Source organism: Typopeltis vanoorti, chromosome 21, assembly GCF_054136105.1.
Source record: "Typopeltis vanoorti isolate ZY-2024b chromosome 21, IOZ_Tvanoo_1.0, whole genome shotgun sequence".
Taxonomy (NCBI): Eukaryota; Metazoa; Arthropoda; class Arachnida; order Uropygi; family Thelyphonidae; genus Typopeltis; species Typopeltis vanoorti.
The window spans coordinates 43,679,035-43,705,649 of NC_143569.1; the positions used below are offsets into that span (position 1 = coordinate 43,679,035).

The following is a 26,615-nucleotide window of genomic DNA, read 5'->3' on the forward strand; positions in this document are numbered from 1 at the left end:
CAAGGTATTTGTCGATACGTGCTGACCTAGAAGATGTTACGCTATCACACACAAAACCGTCTTCATACTGCAAGTAATCAAACACGGAATCCTTTATTTTCTGAGGCATGCACGTTCGCGATATTCGTGGTAAAGAATCATCATCATCTTTCAATACCACAAACTCTTCCTTCAGGAAGACAGGGGGGGATGTGTACAGGAAGAGCACACGAAAGAAAAAAACACTCCCTCTTCCTCAAAATCATTGGTGTACTGTCCGCACTTTCTCGGGAAAGCCCTTTTTACTCAGCGAAGCATTCATTCATACATTTGAGAATTTGTCACACCATGCGTCACGTTCGCCGTACAATCACCTCGCAGACACACAGAAGTTCTGAAACCACTCCTGATTGGATGATTTCTCTTCAAGGTTATCACTCAGGAAGAATTGCTTTTTTTAAAAAAGGCTCGCCTTCAATCTTTCACTCTCTCCTCTGATACTTTTTTCTCGGCAAACACACCGCTGATTCCACGAACTGTCACTAGATGGCACAAGTGTCGGAAGTGTTTTTGGGTGAAGCAACAGTTCGAATACGTTAGTGGAGTTTTCACTTGCGGCGCGTTTCTCTGACCGGACAGCCGGGTACCCTAGGGCAATGGAAGTGACTGGCTTAGGATATGACTCATCGCTATGGTAACCAACATATAATCCTAGTGGATGGCAGAGTGAGAGTAATCATTGGGGAAGACTAACAGTTGTTCAAACCCCGGGGTGTAGGAAAAACACACTGAAAAAGACATTTGAAGATTCACTGGGGCGCGTGCCTTTTCTCAACACTTCTGCCAAGTACATAATTGATTCTAGTCTATTGACCACAGTCATAAACTTTTTTTTCTCCTCCATTGTAACAATGGCTTCGAGTATAACAGTGGTCATCTTGTTTATCGCCACGTGTATTGCCATGGTAACCGCAACTTCGGAATTATCGGCTATGGTAAGTAACTTTTAACTTACTTCTGACCATAATTTCATCGCTTTCTAAGTTTTTTTTTTAAATTCTTTTTGTGGTAATAACATGAAGCGTTTTCTTATATAAAAAATTCCACTTTAAATGGTCAAGAATTCTGCCAGCTGTTTATATTCCATCCCATCGTTAACCCACTCGATACTAATGTATTACAGGTTTTCAAACTTTTGTGAGTGGGATTGCTATTTGATTTTTTTAAAAATATTAATCTGAGATCAGGTTATATATAGATCTGTAAACTCTACTTGTTAAATGTTTATAGAAAATAAATACGATTTTTTTTATTTGGTTATTAATTATTCTCTGATATGCTCAAAGTAGAAAGCCTAATCACTAGTATTATTTTTTTATTGAAACATTTTATTGTTTTATTTATTTATTTTTTTTTTTTTGTTTAGCGTTCACGGAGCGTTATACCCATTATTATTTTGTTACAAAATCTTTAACCATTACCTCCAAGAAAACAAACTTGAATGGGAAATCAATGTTGCAAATGAAAGGCATTTTTTAAAATAAAATAAAACATTAATAAGAAATCAAATTGTTGTAAAAAAATTTTAAATAAAATTATTTTAAAAAAGGTTTATTTTAAATTAACATTGAAATCATTTTTAATGTTACTAAAATGAAAAACAACTATTAAAATTATTTTTTCTTTATTTGCAAAACATTCATATTTTTATTCCTTTAATTTTTATAACAATGTTAAAAAAAATAAAAATACAAAAAAATATATATAAAAAAAGCGATTTTATCCAGATTTAAAATAAATTCAACAAGAAATTTTAACCTCGTTGATGAAGTTGTTAATTTATGTCAGATTTAACTTAGAAATCTTTATTTTGAATATATGAGGTTTTACTCTTTCTGGCCTTCGTGCACACGGGACTCTTTCAAGAATTTCTTCTCAAATATTTATCGAGTTTAGTCAACCCGAAATGACAGACGATGTCTGTTCAGTGCACTGTAGTAATTGTCGTATGAGTTCATCTATGGGACAAAATAGATTATGGATGTGAACTGTGAAATAACAACAATCTTTACACTCCTATTATTATAACTTTTTTATAATTCTTTACGCGGTGACAATTATCGGATATAATTCATAAAAAAAGATGACTTTTATTCTAATTAAGTATTTTCCGAAAATTTCAAACTGACTATATTTGAAATGCCACGTGCGACTTCATTATGTACTTGATTGCGACAATTTTGGCACCTGTTAGTGGTCTATTGTTGAGTAATCAACTCCATTTCATTTTCAAACAATGAAAAGCCAACAATGAGGAAACTAGGCGGGAAACACACACGTGAAAAATGCATCGGTTTATTTCACTGAATGTTGAGTGAAATAGAACATGAAAAATTACGTACATTTGTAGTAATGATAGGTGACACTTCTTGAAAAATCATCTGACGTCAATTCAATTCGACTGACAAAGAATGTACTGTATATAAAATTGCTTGAGTTGCTCGAACATTTCAGATTGATATAACGTTGGCAATGCCAGGGCCCTCTGTCGACGTGAAATGAAAACTTATAAATTTCAAGAGATAAATCATATACAATTTTAACTGTCCATTTAATTTTGCTAAAGCCATACATGATATTATATATTTTTCAAAAAAAATATTATTATATTAAAAATAAATATATATAAATTATTTTTCTTTATATAATTATTTGTTTTGTAAAATATCAAAAACATTTCAAAAATTTTAAAAATATATAATACACCTTTTATATTATTTAATAATAAAATTTTAAAAATAATTCACATTATATTATCAGTAAGAGGACATCAGTAATTGATCGACCGTGAGATGCGGTGATTAATATCCTTGAAGGGTAATGGATGGCAATGCTGTAGCCATCCATTACCCTTCAAGGATATTAATCACCGCTCAGTTAGAACTTCATCCATGAAGTTCTAACTGAGGCTCGGCTATTGTTGTTATCCTCCTGCCATGATCAGAGCTTTATATAGCTCAATAACACCTTATCCCTACACTGTCCTCTACAGATAACGGGGAAGATGAAAAGAATTCTTGCTTCGCCCCTTTAAGCCAGTCCTTATAAGGACCTGTACAATATCCGTAAGATATGATAAACACTGAGTTACAAATACTTTGGGATGCTGTTTTATTAAATTTCAATGACGAAGTAGCGCATTTAGCTACGGAAATAACAAGTTATTTCAGATTCCGTATTTGTGGTGTTATCATGCAGTGATACAAGCGAAAACCATTTTAGCGCCAAGCTCCTTGCTGAGATATGCTCTACACTAGGAAATCTTCGACTGTTAGAACTATTCCGGTAATACAGACACGGTTGAATTGTCAGAAACAGTGGTACCGAAATTCCTTAATCTTTACATCGATTATCCATGATAATCGATGCGAAACTGATCAAACGAAACAAAAATTTATTTATTTTATTTTTTTAATATTTTTGTAATTGTTGTTTAATTGAAATAAATGTGTTTGTTTTAATAGTTATGATAAAATCAGAATAGGAGGGTACATCTACTCATATAAGTTTTTTTTTTTTTTTTTTTTTTTTTTTTGGGTGTTTCCTCCGATTGCAGTATTTGGGTGGAGATCACTTTCCTTCTGTTAACGTCCGGCAACTGTTTTTGGGCGTTGCTTAAAACAAGTAGTCTCTTCAGCTGTTAATAGCATCTACAAGAGAAAGCGGATCCCTCAAGTTCAAAGTACCTACAACTGTCTAAATCGATCAAAAATGATTTGTGCTTTGAGCAATGATTTAATAAGATTGGCCATGGAAACGAAGTCACCACTCAGAAATAAAATTCACCTTTTCAGAGTCGTTTTTTGGTTCCACTCTTAGTAAAAGTTAACATTTATAATTAAAAAAAAAAAAAAAAAAGGATATTTTGCGCTTATCTCCCCAAAAATCAATATTTTATGAAAATTTGATTTTCACAATCTTCTGTCAAAATCGTAATAATTTATTTAGCAAACTTTTTTTTTTTTTTTAATAAATATTTAAACTATTTGAACCATCTGAACTTTTAAATCCCAACAAATATCTTAGGTTCCATCGCATTTTCAAGCAATTATGTTTTATTTGATTATATATATTTTCATTTGCCAAATTATCTATCATGGAACAGGCATGCACCTGGACAGCGACCTGTAAATGCCTCTGACAAGAAGAATGTTAAAGAAAGACGGAGATAAACAAGTCGGTAACCATATAAACATAGCTCAAGACGACTCTGGAGGTATGGACCACCACCTCGCTCTCTGTCATAAAAATTTAACTGTCATGTTGCAAGTTTTGTGTATAATACTAATATCTCAGTTAGGGTTCTGATGCCCCGTTAAATAGATTGGTATGTGTGCCTTTTCAAGCGATTCCGACGCTATAAAACTTCACCTGATCCCTGTAAATCACATGTTGCTAAGTCCTCCCACTGTCAGCGGTGAGTTTCGGCATGTCTGTATGCCTGTACATCAATATTATGAGTGGCATTGGCGTTCCGGAACTTCTCTTGCAGAGATATATAAAAGAATGTTCGCAGAAGTGTTTCAATAGCATGAGTTCGGTGCGTTTTTGCTTTTTCTTTTGCCCCCCCCCCCCCCTTATTATTATATATTTCCTCAGCACTTCGGTATACTGCCATTATTCTTCAATGTACATACCAATCATTTGAAATTCTTTTTTTTTTTCTTTTTTCTTCCCTTGCTTCATTTATTGTATTCTCTTCTTCCTCTATTAGTAGACACAGCTGTTATCATTTGCAAACATCAGTAATCTCATATATTGTGACTGACGTCACTTATTTGACTAGTCTTTGCTTCAAGACACTTATACAGTGTTAATCACGTCACCAAATGACGCGACCAAGGCTTATGACATTTATATAGAAGTATTTTATTATTTACCACAGTTCACTTAGTTTACTCAGTGTAAAGTTATAAAGAATAATATATATAAAAAAAAAAGTAGGTAATGACGTCTTTTGGATTTTCTGTATCGTAAAAGTAACAATGAAAGTGGGTAATCACATTTAAAAAAAAAAAAAAAGGAGAAGAAGAAGAAGAAGAAAGAATGCATTTTATAACATATTCATAAGATATCATAAATGATAATTTCTAAGAGAAATGAACAAAATTTCTCTTTTGAAATGTTTCTGTAGTCAGACAATTTGATATTTGCTATTCTAATTCGCTCCTATTAGAATTGCAAGCATGCGCATTCACGTTTGTCTATTTCCTGACGCACGTGACTCGAGTAATAGTTTTCAATTTTTAAAAATATCAACAAGGAAGGATATTTTTATCGATTTAATTGTCAGCACTTACATTTAGAATTATTGAGTTGAAACCAACAGCGTGCAAAGTATTATTGTTATCGCTTGCGATGATCTGAATGATGCAGTTAATTATTTTGTTGTATTTTTACGGAATTGCTAATGAGTTTGAGGCCAACAACCGATTGTATTCAAGGCATAAGACTGTACACTCGCATAGCTATCGAAGGTTCAGGGAATTGTTTACATTAAAAAAAAAAAAAAAAAGAGGCGCTCAACTGGAAATGAAAAATTTCTTACGACAACAAAAACAGCAAAAAAAAATTCCTGGAAGTCATTTTTTAAAATTCAATTTCAATAATCAGTTGGGACCTTGGCAATTCTATCAATTCAATGCAAATTACGACGCAAGAAAATTTAAAGGAATGCTGTTTGATTTTCTTTGGAATCTTATCTTTTTCTTGAAGAGAAATGTCAGCTATGAAAACACCCTGATTACTTAACAGCTATAGGGCATCCATCAGCATGACATGAAGATTGCATTATCTGCTGTATGTGGTTAAATTGGTGGTTTAGCGTACAATTTTGAGCTCAAGTTGGTGGCGTAACAAAGCCCGGCACCAAATGAAGTGATTATCTCCGCCAGCTGGCGCTTCTATCAGTTCATGTATTTTTTCAGAAATAGATTTTGTTTTATCTAAAATATTTACATGCTCTAAGCCTCAACAAGGAAGATCATTTTGATCCGCAATGTTGATTTATTTTTCTCGTAATTGATTTATTTGTTTTATTTTATTTTATTTTATTTTTATTTTTTGTTCTTATTATGTTGAAGAATCTCAAACGAGATTTACTTGTTTTCAGATGTATCTTCAAAGGTTTGGTTATATGAACGAAAGTAGTGCAAATTCTGCCTCCCTTATTAGTCAAGAGGCCATTTCGAATGCTATTAAGGATTTTCAACGGTTTGCTGGTCTCAACGAAACAGGTAAGTAAAAAAAGTGAAAAAATAAAAGAGAAAAATTCCTTTTTTTCGGGTTGCATAATCTGGAGATTCTTCGAGTAATATTAATATATCATACACAAGTGAGATGAAATATCAAGAAGCACGTAGATGTTTTTCAGATTATTAATTAAAAATATTAAAATATAACATCTTTAATATCATAATATTTAGCTAAATCACAACAAAAAGTTTTTAAAATTATCAAAAAAATTAAATTCAAAACACACCATTTAATTTTATGTATACTATGTATATATGTATTTATTAATGATAAATGAAATTATTATTATTAAAAGAAATTATTCGCGCATTTTAATTAATTAAAAATGTGAAGAAGTTCGCTTTATTTTATTAAACAAAATAAATTAATTATATTAATAATATTAATGTTTATATTAATTAAAAATTTATTTATTATTATTCAAATAAATAAATAAATATATATATATATATATATATATATTATTTATATATATATATATATTATTTATATTAAATTGGATTTTCATATGTTGATTATTAATGCAGACTAATAATATAATATAGCATAAACAGTATGAGAAAATATAAAAAATGTTTAATTCACCATTCAACCTTTGTGAAATTATGATGGAACTGTAGCTTTTCTCTTCTCTTCATATAGCTCTCGATAACAAGCTTAAAGTGCTTGAAAATTTAAGAGCATTAGGATTCACTGAAATACTAACTAAAAATATGCGGCACTTTAAATATTGTACTTTTGTGTTGAAAGTCATGAATAAAAAGTTTATGGACAGTCATAAACTTTTTATTTATGACTGTCCTCTAACGATCCTATGGATTAATCGATTTAATTATGATGTTTAATATGCTAGTTCATTTTAAGTAGCATATGCTTTTATTATATGATTTTGTTCATATATATATAATTTTATTACATATTTATTTACATAAATAATTTACTTTTTTATATAGAGAATTTATCATTCATTAATTATGATAATAAATTATTAGAAATAGTTAATTATTGTTTTTATTATAGTAAAAATTCATAATTCCACAATACACCATTTAATTATTTGTTTAATGTATAATTAATTTGGACTATATCCAAGTGCTGTGTAAGTAATTTTCGGTCTTCTAGTAGTTCTGGGATGTGTCCTCTTTTTGTTGGCATTGGCAACTCTTCCTGTCGTGTACTGTCCAGTGGGTCAAGGCTACACACTATTTCTGACCGTGAGATTTCCCCAAACTGAAATTCTGTTACATACAAGTGATTTCCGTTTTTCTTTTTTTAGTGTGGGCGTGTTTAGTTCTAAAGGCATGTCACACTGGATATTTTTCTTTTGACCTACGAAGCAGATAATACATTACAAAACTAAAAGAAGCAAATATTGAAAGTTAAATTGAAACTCTCAGATCAAATAGCCTTGAAAACAAATGTAAAACCAAGCTAATAGTTTCATCTGCCACTAGCTTGAGAGATATATCACTCATGGATTTACTTGGACGTGGATTTGCAAGCTAATCAGTTATTAAATTATACAATTGCACATTTTTATCGGTGTTGATTTAAACTATACAATGACCATTTGTTCTACATAAAGTAAACAAATTAAATGAAATAAATATAAGTAAATAAAAAATAATAATCATTTAATTTATTAAATATAAATCACCCGTTTTATTGGTCTCGTTACTCATAAGGAGAGAAATATCAAGGTTCGATAGATATAAAATTAACAGGAAACGGTGACCCACATTTATTAAGTTTAAAGGGTGGCACAAAAGGAGAAATGGAATTTAAAAAAAAAAATCTAAAAATTGTTGTCAACTTGATTACAGAGAGAGACACATGAATCAACACAGAAGTTAAATATCACTAATTTGTCCTTGACGGGATTGTTTTTGCGTTTGCTTTCAGAGGAAAATGCATTACCGTACTATTATGGAACCTTGTAGCCACCACAAACAGCGCGCGTCTCCACGTGAGAGGAGAAAAATACGGTATTTTCACATTAACCTACCCCAGCATGGTTCATAATAAGTCGTCTGGGTGGGATGATTATTCGAGAGGTTAGTGACACTTTTGGGACTTGTTTCTATTTTTACTTCTCCTTACCCCTATTTTCGTAATGAACTGATCCAGATGACAATTTCGATTCATATTGGCTAGTTATAACATTTTTTTTTTTTCATACAAAATTCAAAAGCACTTTCGTGCATTTAATTCAATTCCAATCTTCCTGTCTATAGGTACACTGGATAATAATACAATTGCCATGATGAACACACCAAGATGCGGAGTGAGAGATAAAGTAGGTCATGGAGGATCTGCCAGAAGGAAACGATATGCCATTCAAGGTAATTAAATATTTCATTATGATTATATTAATATGGTGTAGGAATTAATTTTTATTATTTATTAAAAAATTCAATTATTTTTTAATTTTTAAGTATTATAGGGTTTATACTTTTTTTAAGAAATAAGTTTTTATATTTAGTATCTAAAATAAACATTATGTTATTTTATGCTTTTCTGGAAATCCACAACAAATGACACGGCTAGAACATATTTTGTGATTTTCGAATTGTGATCGAACATTTTGTGCTATAACATTACATTTTAAGTATTATTATAATATTATAATAATAACGTTACTTTTATATTTTAATGTTTTATTGTCATTTATGTTTTCTTTAAATAAAATTGGAATATTTTGTTTCAGGCAGTAAATGGAGGGTTAAGAACCTAACTTACAGGATTAGCAAATATCCCACACATATCAAAGACCACGGAAAAGTAGACAGAGAAGTTGAACGGGCCTTCAAAGTGAGTGCCGAGTTATAATTATTTTTTGCTTATTTGTAAAGTTTTACCTTAAAGTTTGTAAAGTGTATACGTGTTTGGATAAAATATCAAAATTATGGTAAAAATTTAAAAAACAAATTAAAAATGAAAAAATATTGTTTATTATCGATAAAATTATACCGTTTAGTATAATTCAAAATTACTTTAAAATAAAATCTGTTATCATAACCCCAATAATGTCCTAAAATAAAAACTATAACAAATGTTATGTCTTTAATTGTAATGTCCAAATATTTAAAGAGACGGAGTAAACACGATAAGCACTACGAACACTCTACTACTGGCAAATGCATATAAACAACAGTGGAACTGCGCCACGGACAGTGCCGCATTACGCTAATAGCTCGCATCTCATTATGACGTGTATATGATTGCGCGCGTAGTAAATACTAGCAATATGACACTGTGGTGAACACAGTGCTGCTAGCGTCTCCCTCGCCCTCCTAAGTACTACAAGATGGACTTTTATTATTTTTTATACAAAATAAGAGAATTGTATAGGATTGTTGATGATAAAATTAAATATTACAAGAAAATATAAATAAATTAATAAATATATTTATATATTGAGAAAAATTGGGGGTGCTGCAGTTCCGCAGTGCCTATGCACGAGTCGCCCCTGCTGGCAAGGCTAATTTGTGATTTAATAATACCTAAATAAATAAAACATAACACTTTATATACGATTATAATTCCGAGTAGTATTGATATAAACATTACATGTTTATATCAATACTTCTAATAATGATGGTTGCCATGTATGGCAACCATCATTATTACATTAATAATTGTAGGAGATTTTGAATACTTCGATGAGGGGGGACCTGTTTCTTTTTAAAATTATTGTGTGTGGGGGGGGGCAACAATGTTTTTTAAACATTAATAGAGTTTTGGATCATTGTTTGAACCTTTATCTTTGAGGATAAGGAACATACATGATTATAATTACCAAAAATGTGGCAGTTTAGTCAAAACAGTCGTCTGCTCTTTACAAAGGTAAGCTACAGTTTTTCTCCGATGTATTTTATCATCCGAATTAATAATATGCTGGGGCCGATTTTAAATCCTTGTGTTGCACGGTGTTTTCTTTCTACATGTTTATCAAGCAAAAGATTGTACTATCAAATAAACTGTTAGTTTATTGCCGATAAAAAATAAACAAATCCATCATTTAAAGAACACGATGATAGATATTCAACCTTTGCTTTATAGCAAATTGGTTCCATTCACTCGAAGAAAGAGAATCTAGACTTACAACTTCTCCTGGCAATGATCAGTAGAAACGTGACTCTTAACGGGGTCGTGGATTTCTTGAGACAAAAGCGCAAGGTGCATGTAGGTAGCGAGGTGAAAGGCGTGTGTGTGTGTGTGCGTGTGTCATCCTGCCGCTCCCTTTGGCATAGACTGGAATATTGTGAAACAAAGGAAGATACAAAATAACTTCGAGGGTAGGCGTCATAATCATTTTAAAAATAGAACGCTGTTCTACATATTTTAATTTTCTCCTAAGGTGCACATGAGTGTAAATTTTTTAAATTATATTTTTAAAATTCAAATTTAATTTTAAAAATATTTAACGGCAGTGAAAAGGGTGGACAATTTTCATATTTGCATTCTTAGTAATGATCCACCTTTTTCCGGTATATAAAATTGAAGATGTCGGACTAAGCTAGTCAAGCATGTTGAGTATTATCACTTTATGTTATTCATCTCCTTCCTTTTTTTTTTTTTTTTCCCATTAGATATGGAGTGATGTGACCCCCATGACTTTTGTGCACAAGAAAGGTGTAGGCAGTATTCATATTGATATCCGTTTTGAAGAAGGGGAACATGGAGATGGAGATCCATTTGATGGACCAGGACGAACCTTAGCTCACGCTTTCTTCCCTCAATTCGGAGGCGATGCTCATTTTGATGACGAAGAAAAGTGGACTATAGGAGCCTACTATGGTAAGTATCAAATATCTTTCAAAACATTATCGTATAATTGATTGGGATAGCATAAATTGCATACATCTGTATGTCTTTTCATTACTTCAGTATGTAATGCTCATTGAAATTAATAGTATTTTTATAACTGAAAAAATAATACCTACACTAGGCAGGTTAAAAAGAGAAAAAAAAATATACTGCATATATAATATTAATCAAAGCTGTTAATTTAATCACGTGAATGCCATCTTAGTTCACTCGACTGAAAACTACATTGTTCAGTTTCATAGTTGTGCAGCTCATACTCATGAGTCGACAATTAACAATTCGATGAATTGCTAATTGTTGGCGCTCGAACTCGTCTGCTTGTTCTAATACATTGACTGTGATGTCACTTTTATTGTTGCATCATGTTAAGGGCGTGGCTAAATATATGCGTCATTGCTTTTGATATTTAATACGTATCTCAGAACATCGTTTAATACCAATGAAATTGAAGTGAAGGAAAGAAAAAAATGATTCATGCAGCTTGTCATCATTGCATGGGGACGAAATTTAACAAATATTTGTAGAAAAAGTTCGGAATTTTTATTAAAAAAAAAGTACTTAGAATTCATAAATATACTTTATGCCTGTTTCACGGTGACCTACAAAATGTACATCATTATAGCCTATACTACAACGACAAAGTAGGCTACATTTCCGATTTATTTTTGCAGGCAACACTCAAAGGACTCAATCCAGTGCACTCCGACGTGGCGGACGACAACGCAGAGGGCGCTGTTGATATTCTATTGATCAATAAAAATTTAGAATTAAAATAACAAATTTGTAATCATATTTAAAATGTAAATCTAAATAATAAACATAATATGTAGTAAAGCGATCTATTAATTTTTAAGAAAACTTTTAAATTAAAATCTGTTAAATGAAATTTGTTTCATAAAAGTTAAAATTGCAACAATACAGTTTATACAATGCATTGTTAACTGAAGCTTTTTCTTAATAATATATATAAAAAAAAATAAAAAAAAAGGAATACAAATCAAAGAGACTATAAACTCCTTTATCTTGCAGCCACTCGTACGGGGTCAAGATCTCGCAGGCGACAAACGTCAGGTAGATAGCGAACTATATTTGATCGATCGCTTATAATTTGCGATAAGTTAAAGAACCGCAGCGTTAATTTTTAATAAATGCATTATATCAAAAGTTATTCACAGATGGCGCCACTAGTAGAATAATATACAATACACTTTTATGACATTTTTGTTAATTGAAGTATTATATGGCAGTGTGTAATACTGTATATTATTAACGATAGTTTAAAGGTGAAACTGTGGTATTCACTGACCGTTAAGGAAGGGATGCTCTGAAGTAGAAGCTCTATAAGATATTGCACAACTGTTATCTAATGTCTTTTTTTTTTTGTTTTTCTCTTAGGAACGAATCTATTTCAAGTCGCCGCTCATGAATTTGGCCATTCGCTTGGACTCTCCCACTCAGATGTCAGGGCTGCTTTGATGGCTCCTTTTTACCGAGGGTATGATCCAACGTTTAAGCTGGATGACGATGATGTAATCGCTATTCAGTCCTTATATGGTAAGATTTTTTTTTTATAAGCACAAACAGAGTTAAAATTAAACTTAATTTAAATTATTCCTAATCAGTTATCTCTCCGTGACCCCTAATCCTAAAAAAAATTAAATTAAAAAATTAAGTAAAAAATAAAAGTATTAATTAAAAAATAACACATGTCGGTTGTTACTCTATAGAGCTAGCAACATGGTGGGAGGTTCCATGAAATATTGTCTCGTCAAAATAATTTTATGCGTAAAATATAATGTGCGAAAAGTGTTAAATAATATATCCAGAAAGATTACAAAATGATAAATTCGTAAACATATTGCATCAATACACTATAAAAACTATTATTGGCGTGTGTTTATTTCGTTTTTCCTGTTTGCGTAAATATCATTACGTATAAATTTACGCCTACTTTTATTTTCAAATAAATTGTCCTTGTTCCCTGTAGTATTTAGATTTCCCAATAGGGTGCGCTACGAGCATTACGTCATTCAGATACATTGCATCGTTATAGTTGGTTTCTCCATTTTAATTGTTAGTATTAGTTTAAATTGCAATTTAATTGTTGGTTTCCATGAACCGTCATTGTTGTCTCGCTCCGCACAAAGTAAAAATTACAAACAGACGTCATAATTGACATCCCATTCATGTCGATGAAACAAGCAAAATTTTTTATTTATTTAGAACTGAAGGTATTCCTTTAATATTATTTTTCGTCAGCTACATTCCAATTTATTATTTTTACAGGCGTAAAAAACAAAGCTGCAGGAAAGAAAACAAAGTCCAGAACGCGTCGACCTCAACAACGAAGAGGTAGAATGCGTATTTTTGTCCGTATTGTTTAAATTAGAAACAAACAAACAAATGAACAAGTGAGCATTATTGAGTTATGTGAATATAAAATCACGAAATTCGAATTAAATAATAAAAAAAAGCACGTACTTCTCTGTATTATATAATTAGTTTTATTGTTTATTTTAGATTTTATTAATATAATCGATGGGGATCGAATAAAGAACTGTTCGAAGTGAAGGTAATCTATTTGAAGAACGAAATATTAAAAAAAAAAAAAAAAAATCTAAAGAACATTAAAATATCGACTAATTACATTAAACTCCACACAATAGACATTTTATTATTAACATATCATGAATACTTCGTCTCACATTTGATTCTTTCGCCTACTCGCTTTTGTTTTGAATTCGGACATTTTATTACCATTGCTGTCAGTTTAAAGGTGAAGGGTAAATGGTTCTCGTATTTAATAGTACACTCTCTCCCTTAACACAGTATTCATTAATACCGAGGCATAGGTTCGTAAGTACAAAACACAAATAACCACATTCTTTCCTTTATTGATGTAGGAGCAAGGCAGCAACGCCCGAAACCGAGTCCACCTACACGACCGAACGAAAAGCCTCGACCCACCCCAGATACCAGTGGCTCTCCTGATTTATGCCAAGATGCCGTGATAGACGCTGTTACAAGAACGGATGACGGACACACCTACGTGTTTAAAGGTAAATAAATCTGGTTTTATATTGGTGTAAGAATCGGCGTCGTTCGTGTAAGAACGTTACACTTTTGCAAGGAACAATTGCTATTCGTAGAAAGACAGAATTGCGTTGACCACACGAGCGTAACAAGGCGTTGTTATGCACGCGGGTAACTGTGTGTGTGTGTGTGTATTTTTCTGGGAATAGTGTGTTTCCGGGTTCCACTTTGATGCATTGTCGGAAGAAATATTTATTATTTTGACACGAGAGTCGATTTTTTTTTTTCATCGTTGGATGGTCAACAGGAAGAAGTAGTGTGACCCCTCACGCACGGAAATAAATATTATTTGGTAGTTATTTATTTTTCTCATATAACATACATTTGAATGATACAGTGAAACACTAATTCGGTCTTATTTTTGCTAATCTTTGAAGTTACCATTTTTTAATGTTATTTTTTTTTCATAGGGGAAAATAAATAAATTAAAAATAAATAAATAAAAATGTATTAAAATAAATTAACATAAAACACTTTATAAATAAATTAAAATAAATGATAAAATAAAATGAACAATAAATTAAAGTGCATGTACCTTCATTAGAAAATTATTATTTTTTTAAATATTCTTTGAACGGCATGATTAATAGTATTTAGAAATACCGTATTACCTTATATCTTCTTCCTCTTCATGGCAATTTTATCCTGTTTGGTGCAGGACCAGCTATGATTATGCGCCTGTGGGAAACCCCGACCGGCTTGTTGCGGAGTCTGGCGTTTGTGAGGTGGGGATGGAAGCAGATGGAAAAACCGAGTTTCCGGGTGAAAAAATCCCCTTACTGCAGCCATATGAAACCGGCTAACTCACTTTTAGTCGAAAAAAAAAATTTTTTTTTTTTTTTCGGCTAGATGGGTGAAGCAAGAATGCTTTTCATATTCCCTGTTATCTGTAGAAGAAAATGTGTAGATGAACATGCTTCTGTTTACCTCATCCACTGACCGAAAATGAATGCCCTTCAATGCGGATTTCAACTGTGGAAAAAGGTAAAAGTCGCATGGAAGTCGCGAGTAAGGTGGATGGTCTAACACTGGGATCTTCTTTTTAGCCAGATACTGCTTTAGAGACAGTGCACTGTGGGCTGGAGCGTTGTCCTGATGGAGAATCCAAGCATTGTTCTTCCACAGTTCAGGTCTCTTCTTCCTCACTCGTTCTCTCAGCTTGGCCAGAACCTCAAGGTAATAATGTTGATTAACTGTCTCACCCTCTGGTACTCATTCGACCATTACCACGCCATTGATATAATAAAAGAAAAAAAAAAAAAACGATCAGCATTGCCTTCAGTTTTGACTTGCTAAGAAGATCCTAATGTTGGACCATTCATCTTACTAGCCGAACTTAGCTTAATGCGACTTTTACCTTTTTCCAAAGTTGAAATCCGTTGAAGGGCACCCATTTTCAGCCAGTGGATGAGGTAAAGAAGAAAACGGTAGGCAACAGGCAGATAACACCCGATGACTTGCGACACTGCTTCCAACAATGGAAACTTCGTATGCAATGATGTATAGATAGAGGAGGGGAGTATATATATATATATATCACTCCTTAATCATTTCCTTTTTTTTTTTTTGTTGGGTATTCAGCATGTTTTAGTTTCAATTTTGTTTTCAGTATTAGTTGAATCAAATGCCGACTAATTAGAGATTTGCCTGCAATAATTCATGTGACCACTCAGCTTTTATGCATGGTTTAATTTCTCACTGTTCTTTCATTTTTTTTTTTTTTTTGGAAAACCCAACTAATCAATTAGGTTATTTTGGGCTTTCTGGAGTTTTATTACTTGACAAAATTTCTTCCTAAATTACTCACAAAAATTCCAGATACCACGTTAAACACTAACATAAATAGCATTTTTTTAAAAAAACTCCAGCTTTAACTTTAGCTTTTGGTCACAAGAAAGTATTATATTCCTTTTTACAGTTGAAAGCAGTGACGGCCCGTACATAAGCACTGCGACACTGCAGCATCCCCAAGGAAAAAATGAAAAAATTAAATTTTGTATGTGTTTATAAATAATAACAATGCTTACAACATTATATAAATGCAGTACAACCTGTTAAAAGTTACAGCTTATGTTTCGACATTGATTGAATAATTAGTAACTGGAATTGTTCGATTAACGCTTTAGATTACGAAACAAATGCACTGCGATCTAACGCCGATATTCGTTTGCTCTTGTCATTGCACGTTACGTCATTCCCAACTGTAACTGCTCAAACGGCAGTGTACTTTTAGTAAGTTTACGCACCTTATTTCTGTGAGATATGAAACATTTATTATTGGTGCGTATGCCTAGTGAACTATTTTTTGTCAGTCTTATTTTATTTTGTTAAAATAACATATAATTATTTATTTATTATAGATAGAAGGCTGAATATGACGAATCTGTTGAAAATATGAAAAGAATTATATTTTTTCAATGATCGTTACACGAAACAAATGCACTGCGATCTAACGCCGATATTCATTTGCTGTCGTTGCACATTACGTCATTAGATACACTGCCGCTTGGGCAGTGTATCTTATGCCTGCGCTCGTTATTTCTGTGAGATATGAAACGTTTATTATTGGCGTGTGTTCGTGGTGAACTATTTTTTTTTAAATCTTATTTTATTTTGTTAAAATAAATATTTAATATAATATAATATAATTATAATATACCGTAATTATTTATTTATTATAGATACAAGGCTGAATTATGACGAATCTGTTGAAAATATGAAAAGAATTATATTTTTTCGATTATCGTTACACGAAACAAATGCACTGCGATCTAACGCCGATATTCGTTTGCGCTTGTCATTGCTATTGATACGAAACTTTTATTATTGGTGTTTGTTCGTGGTGAGGATGAAATATTTTTAAAAAAGCAATTTTTAATATGTAAATTTATTTACTAATAAATTCGTTACTGATTAGGAAATTTTTTTTTTTTTTTTTTTTTTTTTTTGTATATGCAGCACCCCCACTTAAAATTTTCACCGGCCACCACTGGTTGAAAGGTTATCAGATTTTGTTCCACTGACATGGTTCAATTTATTTTTATTATTTTTTTATTTAAATGTTTAATAAATATCTCTCCCCCCTCCCTCCAACGTGACAAACCGAGTTCAAATAAACAAAGCAATGCTAAAGATACTTAATATAATGTTACTTAATGTACCTGAAACAGTTGTCTTTGAACATTCCAAGCGCACCCTGGAATTATTTTTCGGTCTATCTGATTTAATTAATATTTGTATTTATTTATTTTTGTAAACAAAACGCTAAATAAAATTTACAACTTTATCATTAACATATATTATCATAAATTAGAAACTTTAAAATCATATTAAATTATAATTATTATTTTTAATTAAATCATATTTGAGAAAAAATATAGTTAGTTCCTACAATGCTTATGAATTTTGGAATCCTACTATTCCTAAGGATGAGACATCCAATTTTAAGTCGCCACCTTCGGATCCCATCTGTAAAGACGTCGTTTGTTGAACTTAAAGAAATAAATCTGAAACACGAACACCACTTGCCATTTTCTTAATACATAGCGGTAACGATGTTACAATAAGTAGGTTAAGGTCCTTTAGACATCAGCTGTTTATTTCATTTTCGTGCCATCTAGCTGACAGCAATATAGCACATATTATTTATTGGTATGCTATGTTTAATACGAGTATACATATACATTGATTGTGCTTCCATCTATTGGCTAAAATACGTCTTAAAATATTTATATTTTGTTTAATTGAACGATATGGTCTGGGAAACGTGAATATCCTGCTAAAATATATTTTCTATTTTAAGGTGACTATTATTGGGAGATACTACAAACTGGCATTGCAGACGGTTATCCAAGAAAAATAGGAGAAGATTGGGGTAATCTACCTGGAAGCTTAGATGCAGCGCTTACATGGTCGGACGGAAAAACTTTCTTTTTTAAGGTTCGAAAATTTCTTATCTTTATTTGAATTTCAAAATTTAACACTAGATGGCGAGACAGATTTACAAACTATTAGCGAAGCAATTCTAAAATAAACTAAAGTAAATAATATTAATTTATTGGCTGTGATTTCTTTTAAAGGTTTATATATATTGTAATTATATTTTTTAAACAATAATACATATTTAAGAAATTTAAACTGGTTTGTATTTCTTTAAAGGGAGATCAATACTGGAGGTTTCATAACAAGCTCAGAGATCCAGGTTATCCAAAACAGATATCCGTTGGTTTCGAGGGTATACCCAATAATATCGATGCTACTTTTGTGTGGACCGGAAATGGGAAAACATATTTCTTTAAAGGTAAAAATAAAGTAAAATAAATATAAAATGATATAAAATAAATATATAATAATTTATTTATTAAAAATAAATTATTCATATTTAAACTTAAATGAAAATTACACCATTTTCTTTTTTATATAAAATAAATATTTTTATTATAAAATATATTTTAATTAAATTCATATTCATAAAATGAGATGGAGTAAGCTTTATCCGGTTATTATTTTTAGGCGATAAATATTGGAGGTTCGACAGCCGAAGTAATCCTCCAGTTAGCGAACGTTATCCTCGTCCAATAGACAACTGGGGAGATTTACCTAACAACGTCAATGCAGCTTTCCAATGGGAAAATGGCCGTATGTACTTTTTCGTAGGGAAGAACTATTACAGATTCAACGACCGCACTTTTGCTGTAAGTGGTAGAACTGTTCCTTTAAATAACTTAGACCAGAACTTGTATAAGAGTGGGATAATTAAATTCTCTCATCACGTGCTTTATCACGTGAATCTAAAAAATAATAATTTGCTAAAATTATAAATCTGATAATGATCACAATAATCAGAGTTTTTAAAATGGATAAATATACGAACGATTAAACAATACTTTTAGTATTTAGTCCAAATACTAGAATCATTTAAAAGTATTTTTTTTTTTGCAAAAAAAGTTTACATTTAATTTTTAAATCCAAATTAAACAGTGTAAATTCGTTTTTAATTTTTTAAAGTTTTTTAATCAACATATGCTAGAAGTAGTTACAACACACACGCACACGTTAAATACTGTTTCAATAATTCTTATAAAATAAAATACATATAATCTCTCATATAATTCTTAAGCTTTTGAAAAAGGGGCGGGGGGGGGACCATAAGTGCCAAATATGCGCCAAAAATTGTTACCGAAGCATATGCAATAAATTAAACACTGGCGATAATTTCAACAAGAATTCAATACTCTTCAGGGTTAAACAGATCTTTGAAAATGATTTTTTAAGCCTAGAACAATCCTTTATAAGAGATTTGTCGATTATGAATTTTATGGTCATGTTCCCTATATTCCATAGTATACTATTTTCTGGTTAATATCATACATTTGAAGGAGGCTTGGTAAAATGTCGCACCTCCTATTTATTTTTCAGTGACATTATTATTATTTATATGAATGCCTGATATGATTTCAAGTATATAATGGCCGATATAAATATATAATACACATATATAAATACACAGAAGTACCATTGAATTAGGGATATAAGACGCTATGCAAATTCTGTATGCAACTCTCGCAATTGCGCGCATGTGTCACCGAAACTATGGTTATACTTAGCTGTCAGCGTTGGCTTCCCAAAGTATTCGTCGTGGAAAACGAAATGGGTGAGGTGTGGGATTTAGATTATAGTGACCAGATTATCCAAGGACCAACGCTGGACACGTTCCACTGGTTGCATAACTTTTGTTTCCTGCTTTGCAGGTTTGCCTTCCCTCCAGGCGTATATTCTAAAATTGTTGTATTTATTATTATCCCAACAGAAACATAATCATACCTTTTCAATAAAATATTCTGCATGTGATGCTAATACATTCTAGACAATAGCTTCTCCTTTTGTCCTTGCACATGTGAATTTGCTGTCGAATAATTTGAGGATCAATTTGGATGTAAAGTCCATGGATCTAAAAGTTTGATTGTTATATGGTATGGAAAGAAACCACAGCCTCTGCAATCGCTAATTCTCTTTCTTTCATCCGAAATTCAGTTTGACGGAGAAAACTGGCCATCTTAACAGATGAAGAAGCTGCCTGTAGAGCTTTCTTATCGTATCAGAAGCTAAATGCCTATTGTGATATCTCGCTTTCCTCCAGAGTTCACAGAAAATTTTCCCAAACAGACTGTACATCAAACATATCCCTCCTGTTCATACTCCTTAATAAATGGATACTCTTTTTTCAAATTATCTGTCAGTTTGCAATCCCTTCGTTTTCTTTTTACTGCAAAAATTTAATTATTTTATTAAAAAATAATTAAATATTTTAAAATAATTATAAACTTTCCAATTTTTAAACATAAAAAAAAAAGGATATAGCAAAGTAACTTTGCTATATCTTTTTGCCAAAGTATCACATCTGCGAATACCTGGGATCTGTGATATTAAAAACAACACTTATGATACTATGTGTACAGGTAAAATTTTGATTTTGAAACATACAACAAAATATCATCCTTATAAGGACTGGCTTAAAGGGGCGAAGCAATATTGCTTTTCATATTCCCCGTTATCTGTAGATCACAGTGTAAGGAGAAGGTGTTATTGAGCTATATAAAGCTCTGATCATGGCAAGAGAGTAACAGCAATAGCAGAGCCTCAGTTAGAACTTCATTGGCTACAGCATTGCCATCCATTACCCTCCAAGGGTACCAATTTTAGTCGCCTCGTACGACATGCATTAGCTACATTGGTGCTATTCTTATCCCGGCAACCACACGGGGAGAATATCATTGACAATTGACAATTGACATTTATGTCTTTAGGGGTGAAGCAAGATGCTTTTCATATTCCCCGCTATCTGTCGTGGTTACAGTGAGGGTAAAATTTACGAGCAGTTTGCTCGCCCTGAATGGGCATGGAGATTATGTATCGCTATAGGAGGCTAATATAGTTTTTGGTCTTCTATATTTAAATATGTCCGTTGGCTCGTATGCTGCAGCTTGTTGAACCAAATCGTTGGGATGTGTGGACGTCTTTAGAAAAAATTTGGCAGCTAAGGATTGTAGATAAGAGAGAATATAGGGAATATTTGTGTCTCTGTGGAGTTGGCTGTTTCTAACATACCACGGGGCGTTCAAAATCATTCTCAAGCACTTGTTCTGCACTCGCTGTATCTTAATAATGTTAGTATTAGAGGTGTGGCTCCAGGCTGGAGAGGCATAGGTGATTATAGGACGAATCGACATCTGGTATAGCTGCAATTTGATTCTGTTGCTGAGTTTGCTATTTCTATTAATTAGCGGGTAGATCTGAGCTATGGCTTTAGATGCTTTTGCACATGCAGACTTGATATGTTGGTTGAAAGATAGCTTTTTGTCGAGAATCACACCCAGGTAATTTGTTTCTTTCTGCCAGGGAATTTTAGTATTGAATAGTAACACATCTCCAGCAGGAGACATTGGCCTTTTTGAGAAGAGAACCGCTGAGCTTTTCAGGGGATTGACTTCCAATCTCCACTTGGAGAACCAACCCTCCAGCTTTAGAAGATTTTCTTGAAGCTTTCTAGTAACGAAGTGGGGTCTGAGAGATCTGGTTAGTATTGCCGTATCGTCCGCATACAGTGCTAAAATGGAAGTCATCGGATTGTGTGGGATGTCTGACATGTATACAGAAAACAGCAATGGAGCCAGTAGAGATCCCTGCGGCACTCCAGCAAAGATATGGCGCTGGGACGATGTAGAACCGTTAATTTTAACTTGCATTGATCTATTCTGAAGATATGAACGGATTAGATGAACCATTTTTAGTGAGATACCGGCTGAGATGAGTTTGTGCAGGAGTCCAAAATGCCAGATTTTGTCAAATGCTTTAGATAGGTCTAGGAATACCGCACCTGTGCACTGGCGCCAGTTGTAGCTGGTGGTGATATATTCCACAATTCTGTAGATTTGCTGGGTAGTACTATGGTGTTGTCGAAATCCAAACTGTTCTTTAGGGAGGATGTCTAGGTCATTTACTGAGGTTTGGAGTCGTGAGAGGATGACCTTCTCTGCGACCTTACCCAGATTGGAGATGAGACTGATTGGACGATAATTCTGCGGTAAGTGTGGGTCTTTGCCTGGCTTATGTATAGGAATCACATCAGCCATTTTCCAGGTGGAAGGAAAATAGTGAGGTCTTAAGATTGCATTTATTATATTGGTCAGATGCACTATAGCTTTTCGAGGCAGCAGCTTGATCACCCTGTTTGAGATGCTGTCTGGTCCAGGAGCTTTATTGTTCTTAAGTTTTTTAATAATATCATATAATTCAACAGGTGATGCGGGTGCAATATGATCGGCACTGGTGTCCGGGAGGTTTAGTGCATGCCTAACCTGTCTGTGGATTTTGTACAGATGATTGAAATCAATGTTGTTATAAGAAGGTTTGCACTGATCCTCAAGATTTTTAAGTATGGCTTCTGCCTTATCTGCATCTGTGTGGACTAGGCCCTGGTTTGAGATTATAGGGGGGAGGGATGTGGTTTTATTTTTGATATTTCTCAGTAGGCCCCAGATAGAGTGATCAATAGGTGAGATAGAGGCTAACTTTTTATCCCAGACTTCGTTTCTATGTGTTTTAAGTGCATCTCTTACTGCTCCATTCAATCTGTTAAGCACTGTCTTATCCTGAGGTGCGCGAGTGTTATGAAATCTCTTCCTAGCTCTGCTCTTCTCTCTGATCAGGTCCATAATGTCCTCAGGCAAACGATCAGGCTTGGGAACAGGTTTCTGGTAGGATGCAACCATTATAGCGGACTTAATCTGTTGGGTGAAGCTAGTCACTGCAGATTCCACATCTTCTGGTGTGCATATGGGAGGGACGGGTCCTATTTGATCCCGAAGTGCTTTAGACAATCTCTCCCACGATATGCCTGAATGAGAAGGAGGAGGCAGGCATTCTTGCTCACCCAATTGCAGTAGAATTGGGTTGTGATCCGACGACAGCTCGTTTAGTGATGTAAGGCTGTACTGTAGTTTAATGTCTTGCAGGATGGCTATATCCAGGATATCAGCAGTGCGGGAGAATATCATTCTTTAAATTACATTACTATAACCATGGTCGATATATATCATTTTGTGGTGTCCTTTGCTCCAGAATCGATTTTGTATCGACATGAGTGAGGTACTGAAAGACCTCATTTAACAATAGCTTAAATTACCTTTATTATTAAAAATAGGGAAAATACAACTTTTGCTGTCACGCATAATTGTTTATTTTATGAATAAAATTTAAAAGCAACAGATATCATATCTAAACTTTGTTTTATGATAATAATAACGTTTATTACGGGCATTAATCCAATTACAATTTGTTACAGTTGGGTTGTGAATTGCACAGTAAAATAAGGTAATATTTTTACAAAACAGAATACAAATTACATGCATTAAACATACACTATGTAAATTATAGAGTAAAAACAAAACATAAAACGTTGGTATTACATAAATTTAGATTACATTGATTGACGATGATAATTCTGTCAAACTTTAAAATAAAAGTTTGGCAAATAATCAAAAAATAATTTTACATGAAATAGTTCTTCCGAATAAACAACTAATGTATGTTCGTAGTTGACTCTTTCTCATAAGGTGAATAAAATATTTTAAATGCTGTACGTTTTGCTGTACACATACTAATGCTGTACAATACAACACAATGCTGTACATCTGGTCACATAAATTTAGATGCATTTGACAGAGGGCAGATCGTTGGTGCTGACGGATTGGTCACTCGATCTCCGAAATTGTCAACGAACTTGGATTTTCTCGTACGAAAGTTTCAAGAGTGTTCCGGGAATATGAAAATTAACGGAACACACACACACACACACACACACACACACACACACACACACACACACACACACACACACACACACACACACACACACACACACACACACACACACACACACACACACACACACACACACACAAGCACCCGGACAAACTGCAAAAAGCAACCAGTCTTGAATGATCGTGGGCTTTCGCTGTCTGACTCCCATCGTAACGACCGATAGGCGCTACTCATTTTCTCAAATCACCACTCATCTGAACCAGGGTTCCAGTCGGAAAGTCAGTGCAAGGACCGTGCAATGTTCACTTCACCGTCTCAACTTTGGGAGCCGCCGATCTAAGAGAATCCTCCTCCTCCTTGTCCGGGCTGATCGCCTTGCCTGCGCTAAAGAACATCGAAAGTGGACAATTGAAAATTGGCGATGTGTACTCTAGAGTGATGAATCGCGATTTAAACTTCATAGCGCCGATGGGAGACTGACGGTATGGCGCCAACCACATGAATACATGGACGACCCCTGCATTTCAAGTCAGAAATGTAAAAGCTGGTGATGGCCTGGGATGTCTTTAGTTGGGCTTCTTTGGTACGTGGAACTCATGGCCAACCATTTATGTTCATCATGCATCCCAATGGAGATGGCATCTACCAGCAAGACAGCTGTTCATCTCACAGCTTGAGGCAGGCTACTGCTTGGTCCCAGGAGCATTCCGGTGATTGACTTTTGAAATAAGGAACTGGCCACCTAGAAGCTCTGGTTTAAATCCCATCAAATCTTGAGGATACCATCAAGCAGTATTCAGGCCTGTGTCCCATCACCACCGAACTTCAGCGAATTGTGGACAGCTCTGGAGGGTGCATGGGTCGCCATACCTGTGAAACATTTTCACAAGCTTGTGGAGTCTTTGCCTCGTCATGTGGCGGCTGTTATCAGCGACAGTGGGGGGGGGGGTCCAACATGTTACTAGGTAGCTAGCTATCCCTAATTCAATGGCACTCCAGTATAATGAACGATCTGGGAATTTTAATGGCCAAAATGTAATCTATTATACTGTAATAATAACAATTGGGTATCTAAAAAGCATTGATAAAAAAAATTGAGAAACGCAAGAACTCTGACACATAAAGTGTTTACATTACTTGATATTTTTTTCAATCACTATTTCAAACAAAAAAAAATGATGTTGCATTTTTATTATTCATTTCAGGTGGACAGTGGAAGGCCTCCTTATCCAAGATCGACTTCAGTATGGTGGTTTGACTGTCGTGCCATTGCTGGTCGAGTACCACAGACATCAGGATTAAGAGGTAGTGACCAAGGATCCATCTATATCGGAAGTCAATCGGTAATAACAACTCCCGTAGAAGAGGAAGAAAATGCTATTGTTGACGGAGCAGACGATTTGGAAGTAGCCATTGTACAGCAAAATGGGGATGACTTAACACCAGAACCTAGGGGTCCTGGAGATGGTGATAACGGAAGTGGACGAACGGCACCTTTACAAATTACGCTAATTGTCTTGTTTATTTCTGTGATTCTAGTGTTTTGAACAACTCAGCCCATTATAAATTAGAGTTGTTTGATCTTGTTGACTGGAGGGGGATTTCGTTAAGTCGATGGTGTGGAACAGTAAGCATACACTATCAGATCAGACTCCCTCATTTCCCCCGAAAATGTTCCTTTACTATTGCAAGAAGAGGAAATTCATACTTGAAAGAACGAAGATGCTGGCCGTCTTTTAGTCACATCTGTTATCTGAACTGCATCTTTAGTGCAGCTAGTGAAATACCGAGAGATCGCCTGAAGTTCAGAAGAAATTCTACAATACAAGCGTCATTGGTGCTATAAATGCGTACCAGAATTGGATGTATTTTAAAAGATGAGCAAAACGACCAATCAGCGAAGTTTAACTAAGAGCGATTGCTCTTTGTAATGTAATAATAATTTGAACGAACAAATTTTTGTCATATTATACTTCTTATTTATTTTACTTTAGTTGCTGTATAAGAACTGCATGTATTTATATTAGAAATTCTTTCGAAAGCTATATATTTCTTAGTAAATCTAAATTTAATTATAGTTCCTATTAATTTTTATAAAAATTTTATTTTTTTTTTAAATTTTACTAATGCTTTTTTCCCATAAGAAAAAACTGCCTTTAAAAAATGCCATTTTTAAAAAGCAGACATATCGATATAAATTTCATTAAAAATTAAGAATTAAAAACAAATTATATTTATTTTTAATACATTATTAATATAATTTATTTATTTTTAAATAAATTATATTAATCCCAATAAAAGTTTTGCTATTTTAGTCTATTATATGAATTATTTTATTATTATTTCTGGCGTTTCATATCTCTATTCAATGAACCCGATCTTTGTGTGGATGGGATAAATAGAAACCAAGGAATTTGTGACCAAACGACTCGTTGCAGGCACTCTCGAATATAAGCCACTGTTAAGATCTGAATAGCTTTGTCGTCACGATAAATGTTTTCTTGTTAGTATAATTTATTTCGTGTTTGTCGTAGCTGTTTTCAGCATAAGTAAACATTTTCATGTTTATATTATTT

The 26,615-nt window shown here is 33.3% G+C and overlaps 1 protein-coding gene across 2 annotated transcripts; it reads left to right on the plus strand.

Moving 5' to 3' along the window:
- The first annotated feature begins 713 nt into the window (after positions 1–713).
- Positions 714–25,858, plus strand: LOC150094800 (matrix metalloproteinase-14-like). 2 transcript variants are annotated; one of them, XM_090410887.1, is made up of 12 exons: positions 714–974; positions 6,152–6,275; positions 8,529–8,636; positions 9,002–9,105; positions 10,887–11,094; positions 12,520–12,678; positions 13,411–13,476; positions 14,028–14,183; positions 18,020–18,156; positions 18,376–18,517; positions 18,730–18,911; positions 25,245–25,858. In XM_090410887.1, exons 1-12 carry the CDS (start codon positions 891–893, stop codon positions 25,584–25,586), a joined length of 1,812 nt encoding a protein of 603 aa, XP_090267013.1. In that variant the 5' UTR covers positions 714–890; the 3' UTR covers positions 25,587–25,858. The 2 variants fall into 2 exon arrangements, with proteins under 2 accessions (XP_090267013.1, XP_090267014.1); XM_090410888.1 differs by lacking the exon at positions 13,411–13,476.
- The last annotated feature ends 757 nt before the right edge of the window (positions 25,859–26,615 follow it).

Coding starts and splice junctions, on each gene's coding strand:
- LOC150094800 (XM_090410887.1), top strand. CDS start 891: ATGGCTTCGAGTATAACAGTGGTCATCTTGTTTATCGCCACGTGTATT. Junction 14,184..18,019: donor ACACACCTACGTGTTTAAAG/GTAAATAAATCT, acceptor TTCTATTTTAAG/GTGACTATTATTGGGAGATA. Junction 18,912..25,244: donor TCAACGACCGCACTTTTGCT/GTAAGTGGTAGA, acceptor TATTCATTTCAG/GTGGACAGTGGAAGGCCTCC.